This window comes from Plectropomus leopardus, unplaced genomic scaffold (assembly GCF_008729295.1).
Source record: "Plectropomus leopardus isolate mb unplaced genomic scaffold, YSFRI_Pleo_2.0 unplaced_scaffold28227, whole genome shotgun sequence".
Taxonomy (NCBI): domain Eukaryota; kingdom Metazoa; phylum Chordata; class Actinopteri; order Perciformes; family Serranidae; genus Plectropomus; species Plectropomus leopardus.
The window spans coordinates 1,085-9,100 of NW_024630743.1; the positions used below are offsets into that span (position 1 = coordinate 1,085).

Genomic DNA, 8,016 nt, shown 5'->3' on the forward strand with positions numbered 1-8,016 from the left:
TTAACCCTTTGAAACCGGAGCAAATTGCCTCATTTCTGTCAAAAATATGATAAGAAGGCAATGAGCAACAAAAGAAAAAAATACCCAAAATTAGAAAGAAAACTGTAAAAAATAAGACAAAATTATGTGAAAGCAGAAAAAAGAAAGAAAACAAACTAACATATAAAAAAAACAAAGAAACAACCTGGAAAAAATGCTTACAAGTTATAATAACTCGCTTTTTTCCATCTTTCCCAAGTTAATTTATTTTAGTTAAAAAAACAAGAACAAAGAAATTACCCAGAAAGGTGCTTAAAAAGTATAATTTTGTAATAACATTTAACTATATTAATATTATAATTATAAATATTGTTTTTTTTTCTAGATTTTTACCTTTTTTCCTTTGACATTTTTCACCTAGATTTTTCAAATAATTGTCTAAATCTACCAATTTCTTGAAATTTATTGCTCATTGTCTTTTCTCTGTATTTTTGAAAGAAATCGCACCACTTTGCTCTGAGTTCAAGGGTTTAAATACTTGTGAAAGTGTCTAAAAGCAGCGCAAGAAAAGTGATGTGTCCCCAAATTTAAATGGGTTAAACCCGAAATCTGGCGAGTTTTTAAGCTGCAGAACAAATTTTGAACTTCTAACTTCGTAAAATCTGCTGGACCAATCACTGACTCCTCAGTTAAACGTCACTCAAATCCATTTAAACTCATTTTACATTCTACTGGAAAGCTGAAAATTTGGAAATTTTCACCAAAATGTTGGTGATCTGAAATTTAAGATTCATTGTGAAAAACAATAATTTCAGACGTTTTTCAGGACAAACTGTGAAAATCGACGGTCTCAGATGTCAAAACATTTAATCATTTTTATCATTTTCTAATACAAACCACAATTTTGTAAAACCAAAGTAACAACAGCCACTTTTTTACACCCAAACTATCCTTCTTAACAAGTTATTTAGTCCCAAACTATTACGGTGACAATATTTTTGGACTAAAAAATGATCATTTATGTGGATACATGTAGCTGTTGTTATGTAAATAAAGTTTGTTCTAAAAAACAGTAAAATAATGAAATGTTTTGATAGTTTGAGCCTCTGAAACCATTCATTTTCTCAAATCTTTTACTATTTATTTTGTGGAAATAACCAATTTTCCAGCTTTGGAAAGTTTGTGATCTCTAATTTAAAATGAGTTCAGCAGATTTAAGCAACATGTGGCTGAAACACTGGAGCCAGCGACTGTCCCAGCAGAGTTTTAGGGGTTAAATGAGGTAAGAGGTGAGTGTGTGTTTGTTGCTTTTAGTCTCAGGCACTGGACAGCATCGTGGATGTGAAGATCTGCTGCAGGATTTGGGGGATCTGCTTGGTGTCCATGGCAACGAAGGATCTCCCCGCTGGAAGCGTCTTCTGGAGTCTGAATTAAAAACAGAGAAAAAAAAAGAAAAAGTCTGAGGTTAAGCAGAACTTTAGCGACAGAATCGTTTCCCAAAATAAAAAGACAGACAAGTGCTTGTTTGCTGTGTGAATGGACAGGGGACAGAGGACAGAGCGCGTGAATGAAAGCGCCGCCTGTCACTCGCACGGAGGCGCTCTGGAACGAGACGGCGTTTCCACTGCGCTTCACTCTTTGTATCGACCCACCACATCCGATGGCTCTCTCCCTCTTTGCTCTTTCTTTCCTTCCTCGCACATTCATCTCTTTCAATCAGCAGTTTGTCCTCCACATGAGGACACACCAGGACAACCAGCAAGGATATAAACAGTCTCTCGAAAACATATATTACGTAACCGTATGACTTCTTTGTGCTTGCACACTTGCATGACATCATTCCTCTTTGCAGGGCTGCACGATTCTTCCTAAAATCAGGATTTTTCTCCCTATTTTCTCACATCATTCTTATTTTTTTAACATTTTTTTTACTGCACTCTTATTTGTTCGAATGAGAAGCTGATAAGAACAACAAATACCCCACAATGAACAAGGGAATTAGTAAAAAAGTTACAAAAAAAGTGAAAGAATAAAAATTGGAATAAAATACAACAATAATTTATATACTTTATCTACAACCTAATATCAGACAGATGCAAGGTCACAGTGACCTTTACCTTTGTTCTTTACCACCAAAATCGAATTAGTTCATCCTTGAGTCCACGTGAAAGTTTGTGCCAAATTTCAGGAAACTCCCTCAAGGCCATCTTTAGATATTGTGTCGACAAAAACAGACACCGATGCAAGGTCCCGGTGACCTTGACCTTTAAAGATCCAATTCTAATCAACTCATCCTTGAGTCAAAGTGAACATTTTGAAGAAATTCCCAAAAATGAGAAAACTGATTTACCAAGAATGAGATGGATGCAAAGTCAGACTGACCGTGACCTTTGACCGGTGAGTTTGCATGGACATATAAATTGAAATTGTGGTATATTTTAAATTAATTGAGCAGCCTCACCTTTGTCCTGACTTAAACTCAAAAACGTACAAAGTTCAAACTGCCTTCAGGAGATAATTGGTACCCGACCTTGGCCTTTGGAGTTACAGATTAACCTCCTGTAGCTGTTTATAAGGGTCAAAGGTCTCTGTTTTTGCTTCCTCTCTTGCTGTCCTCACTCCTCACAGAGTGTAAACAGGTGAGTGACGCTCTGAGGGTCCCTCAGATCGTGACCGCGCTCTCACCGTGAAGCCAGCGGCGCCTTGAAGCAGACACGAAAGTGCACTTACCGCTCTTTTGTCCCGCCTGCAAAGCTCAGGACGTAATCTGGGATGTGACACAACAAAGGTCAGCTGGGTGCGGCAGGCGGCGGGAACACGAGGAGGCCGCGAGAGACATTGTTCTGCCGCACTTTGAAGTGGAGCTGTTCTTTATGGGCTCTGGACGGCCGGCTGCAGTCTAGATTAACTCTGGGTGGAGTATCTTTAGCCGGATCCTTCAAACGGCCTATCGGCTATTTCTGCTACACGTATAAACAACAGCCTGGACCGTCACAATAACTACTTTTGATGATATATTGTCCCAGAAATGATTCAGAACTTTGAGAGCATTTTATGCCACTGAATATAAACACATCCTTTCAAAGAGCAATGAACGTTTAATTAGGGGTCGACTGATATTGTGGGTCCTCGTGTTACCTGCAACTTTTTTTATATAATATTTTTGTAACTCCTTTACCTCCACCAACATCCCTGTGTACACCTCCTCACCTCGCGGCCTGATCGCCGAGGGATCCGATGAAGATGGCGAAGGCGTTGACCTGCGGGTCAGAGGTCAGGACTTGGGCGAAACGTTCGGGCCGGATGCCGTATCGCTCCAGGTTGGCGTCGCTGAGCACCACCACAAAGTGCTCGTCGGCCTCCTCTCGTGACAGCTCCTTAATGCTGGCGTCTGTGCCCTCCAGAGTGTAGTCGCCGCTCATGCAGAACTGAGCGTGTGCGTGCATCATCTGCAGGGCGAGAGGAGGCGGGAAAGGCGAGAGAGCAAAACTTTAACAAAGGGTGGAAAAAACTGCAGCTATGAATTAAAAGTGTGTAGGATTTAGAGGCATGTCAAGGCTGTCAAGTTAAAACTTTTCCTGTGTGCAAAGCATGAAGGTGAACGACAGCAACCTTTTAGTTAAAGAGATGAAAGAAAGAATTTAAGAAAAGTAAGAAAGTAAAGAATTAAAGAAAAAAAGAATGAAAATAGACACAAAAAACAAAGAAAATAAAGAAAAGAAAAAGAAGGTAAAGAAAGTAATGACAAAAAAGAAAAAAATTAAATAAAAAGAAAGTGAAAAGAAAAAAAGAAATAAAGAAACCTGTACAGAAATAAAGCAAAAATCAAGTAAAATAAAAAACAAAATGAAGAAAAAAAAAGACGTTAAACAAAGAAAAAAGTGAAAGAATGAAAAAAGAGAAACAAAGAAAAATAAAGATGGTACAGAAACAGGAAAGAAAGAAAGAAAGAAAACCCTTTTTTTGCATGTGTGGTAACAATTAGTGTACAAATCATAAATAAACTGATTTTGAAAATGTACCTTGAGGACTTTGAGTCTCTGTTTGTTGTTCTTCGGGATTTTGTCCGCTCTGACCAGCTCGATGTCGAATCCGTCGCCTGAGTGACCCACGATGTCGTACTGCGCAGAGAAAACAGCTCAAGTTAAAGAAAAAATAACAAAGACGGTGTACAGATAACATGCATCGCACCATATGTTGCATAAATGACAGTATTTTAACGTTGCACATAGAGCTGGGCGATACGGAAAAAGTCTTATCACGATAATTTTTTTCATATCAGTCGATATTGATATATATCACGATATATCACAGGCTGTTGGACATGTCCTCGTGCTGGAACAGGCTGTTGGACATTTCTGCACTGGAGCAGGCGTTGGACATGTCCTCGTGCTGGAGTGGGCTGTCGGACATGTCCGCACGTTGGAGCAGCTCAAGCACATTTACTCGCTGGAGCAGGCTGGTTATTATCATAATTTAAATTTGGCTTATATTCAAGCCCAAAGTTATATCGCGATTGATATCGTTATCGTTTTATCGCCCGGCCCTGTGTAAACCTTTATATCACCCTCACAGGGTAGAAAAAGGTACAGACAGAAAAAGAAAAGAAATGATGAAAACAGGCAGATAAAAAAAGAAAAGAAGAAAAGAAATAAAGAATAAACACAGAAATAAAAAGAAAAAAGACAACTGTGAAGAAATAAAGAAAAAGTTAAGAAAAAGACCAGATAACACAGAAAAAATAAAGAAGGAAAAAAAAGCCTGATGTTGCAGCCGTCGTGGCCCACTATGTCGTATTGTGTAAAGAAAAAAAATAAAGAGGGTGTACAGGTAACATGCATCGCACCGTATGTTGCATAATTGACGACATATTTATGGTGCAGGACTTATGTAAACCGCTGTTGCATCCTCCTCACAGAGGAGCTGGGATGGTGTGAAGACGCAGGTGTGATGGTGTAGAAACATCAGATCGTAACTTATACGAGGCTCCGCTCCGAGCTCCGAGCTGCACCACCTTCACTATGTTAACCCCGTCAGACGTGAACATGCCTCCCATAGACCATCCGTCACAGCGGGCTTACGTAAGGCCGCCTCAGCCTGGCACCGCCGGCTCCTCTCTGCTATTTCAGGACACAGGTATTATGTATGTGGGCTATTTCTAATAAGGGCAGCTGTGACTGTGGTGGTCGAAAGTATGCGACTGTGTGTCTCATCCGTCCATAACACTGTTGCTGGGTAAGAAGTTCGTGTTTTCAGAATCGTTTCAGTTCAAAATCGTTTTGTACGATCTGTTATTCAGTTTTTATAGACTGAAAACCACCGTGTAATACATGTAATCAAACGGCGGTGCCTTCATTTATTGGTTTTGGGTCGCCTCAAAAAAAGGCCCACCTAAAAAAGTCTGTATCAGCTTAAGTATACGCTATATTAAGAATATTTTCACCACTTAAGCTTACCATCAAACAGCCGTTTCCGCAGGGATTTATATAAAAAAGCCATTATATTTATAAAACATCAGAGACATGGTTAACCCCTAACATCCCGGATCAAGCTGTTGCACTGGATGGACGGACCTTGTTGGGAGCCGACAGGACACAAGACTAAAGTAAAGTTTCATCATGTCATCACTTTTTACCACAAACACTGTTTCAATTAGAAATATGGATACATATTTGTGTTTGAGCAACCACCATCAATGTTGTCCTAAGAAAAAAATTCAAACTCTTTTTATTCAGATTTTCACAGTATAATTGGAGAGGGTGTGTGGTGAAAAAAACGTTTTTTATATCAATGTGTCGGGAAAATTGTTTGAAAAAATAATAAAAAAATACCCCAGAAGGTAAGATGGAGCACCTCAAACAACTTTACAAAATATATTTTTCACAAGTAGCCTTAAATTATTTATATCGAAAAACTATTGTGCGCGTGCACACACACATGCACACACAGACAATGTAAGACTGAATGCAGCGCGAGTGCACGAGTGACGGTGTGTTTGTCTTGTGAGTTATCAGATTCACTTTTACGTAACGAGTGTTATGCAAAAGAAGCAGTTACACTGACATGTGACAAGCAGCACTGAGTGTGTGTGTGTGTGTGTGTGTGTGAGAGGCACTGATATGTGATCAGTATTATGTTGGTATGAGTGTCACTTCGGGGCCAAGGAGTCTGTCTCTTTTTTACACACACACACACACACACACACACACACACACACACACACACACTCTCCCTCCTCCTCTCTGCGTCTCTGTTTCTCTGTTTTTGGATGATCCCTCTCTCCGTGCTAAGATGGGCTCATTACTTTTTTACACGAATGACTCGTTAAATGTTGATTTGTCTTCGTAAAAACTAATTGGGTCAAAAGTCTGACAGAGGCGCACCTGCGCCACATGAGATGAGACAGCAGCAGTGAAGATCATAAGGTTTCTTGCGTCTGAAAATGTGTGTTATTTACACTAATAACAGCCCGGCCGAAGACGAGCACGGTGTGTCTGTCCTCGACTGTCAGAAGCAACAACACAACAGCGCGTTTACACAGCAAACCAGGTGGATCAGGAACCAAAAAAAACAGGAGTCAGCTGTTAAGTTATCACTACGACCTCGATAAATTTGGAAAAGTAACACAGATCAGGTTCATAGACATTTTTACTGATAAATTTCCATTAATTTATCAGTTCTTCTCATTATTAACTTTTTAAAATAAATATTATTTTAAAAATGAATGAATTCAGAAGAGAATATTTACATTTAACTAACGTAGGGAGTGTTTGTTATTTACGAGGGGAGGTGGTCGGTGTAAAAAGGGGGAAGCATGTCAAATATTTTTTTAAGTATTGGGGCGGGACATGTGTTTTTTATTTTGGCTTTGGGGAGGGGCATGCAATTTTAAATAGCTGTATTTCCTATTTATTTTACAGCATTTTGTAAAAGAAAGCATGCATTGCAAACCCACAGGTCTGCAATTGTGGAAGGCATGTTTTCTTTTAAAAATGTTGGCCTCTTTTTTCTTGAAACATTTTTGGAAATTATGAATTTCAATCTCTGGCAATTTTTGAAAAACAAACAAACAAACAAACAAAAATACAATTTAGCAAGCAAAGAATATTTTGTTGATTTTTTTTGACATTTTTTAAAGACATAATTAAAGAATTTTTTAGGGCGATTTTTTAAGAAAAATATTTTTGGCTTTTTTTCTGATATTTGAAAGAAAATATTTTTTTCTTTCAATTTTGGCAATTTTTTAAGAAAATATTTTGTCAACTTTTTTTTCCTTTAAAACATGCTACATCATCAAACTAAACATTTATCACAGCTAGAAACTGTAAAAACAGAAATTATTGTTGGATTTTCAAATTTCTGACAGTCCTTGGACACACTGTGTGTTATTACTCAGGTTTGTGAAACAGATTCTCATAACTTTTCCAAAACTTTCAGTGTATATTTAGTTTTCAAAAACTTTTCCAGGCCTGGAAATTGCTATATGCAAATTCCATGACTTCTCCAGTTTTTCAGGACCGTATGAGCCCTGATGGATAATGTTTGGTAAAAACGCTCCTCACTGACGTTACATGACCTGTGCAGATGTTTTTGCTGTGAGGATCTCACCTTGAACTTGTGCTCGTAGTTCTCCAGCGCCTCCATGACCATGCACACGGCCTCCATGGAGCGCTCCAGCCTGCCGTCCACGCCGTTGAAGCGGTACATGCTGCCCGACACGTCGGCTAACACCCGTAAACGCTTGGGCTTCTGCTGAGGAGTACCAGGCTGTACACACACACAAAACACTTTTTTTATTGAAAAAATCAACAACTAATGACTAAAGTAAAGAAAATACCTCCTCTGGAAAGTGGAATTCGGTGTAGCTCACTTTCAAATAACATTCAACTCAAGGCCAAGATTTCGAAACGGCACTTATTTCAGCGTAGACCTCCAGGCCAGACCAAAAATATGCGATGCTCGGAGCTAAATAAGGTGGAAAAACATGGCATGCATATTATGGTTTGTGTGATTGGTGTGGGAACTATCCCGAGGACG

General features: G+C 38.9%; 1 protein-coding gene across 1 annotated transcript; it reads right to left on the reverse strand.

Annotated features, from left to right (window-relative positions):
* Positions 1-1,174: 1,174 nt before the first annotated feature.
* On the reverse strand, positions 1,175-7,746 carry LOC121938022 (von Willebrand factor A domain-containing protein 8-like; the record flags this gene model as incomplete). The annotated part of the gene is made up of 4 exons (XM_042481313.1): positions 1,175-1,404; positions 3,190-3,428; positions 4,002-4,100; positions 7,588-7,746. Coding segments are annotated over 4 exons (606 nt in total), but the record flags the coding sequence as incomplete, so codon positions are not given.
* Positions 7,747-8,016: the final 270 nt, after the last annotated feature.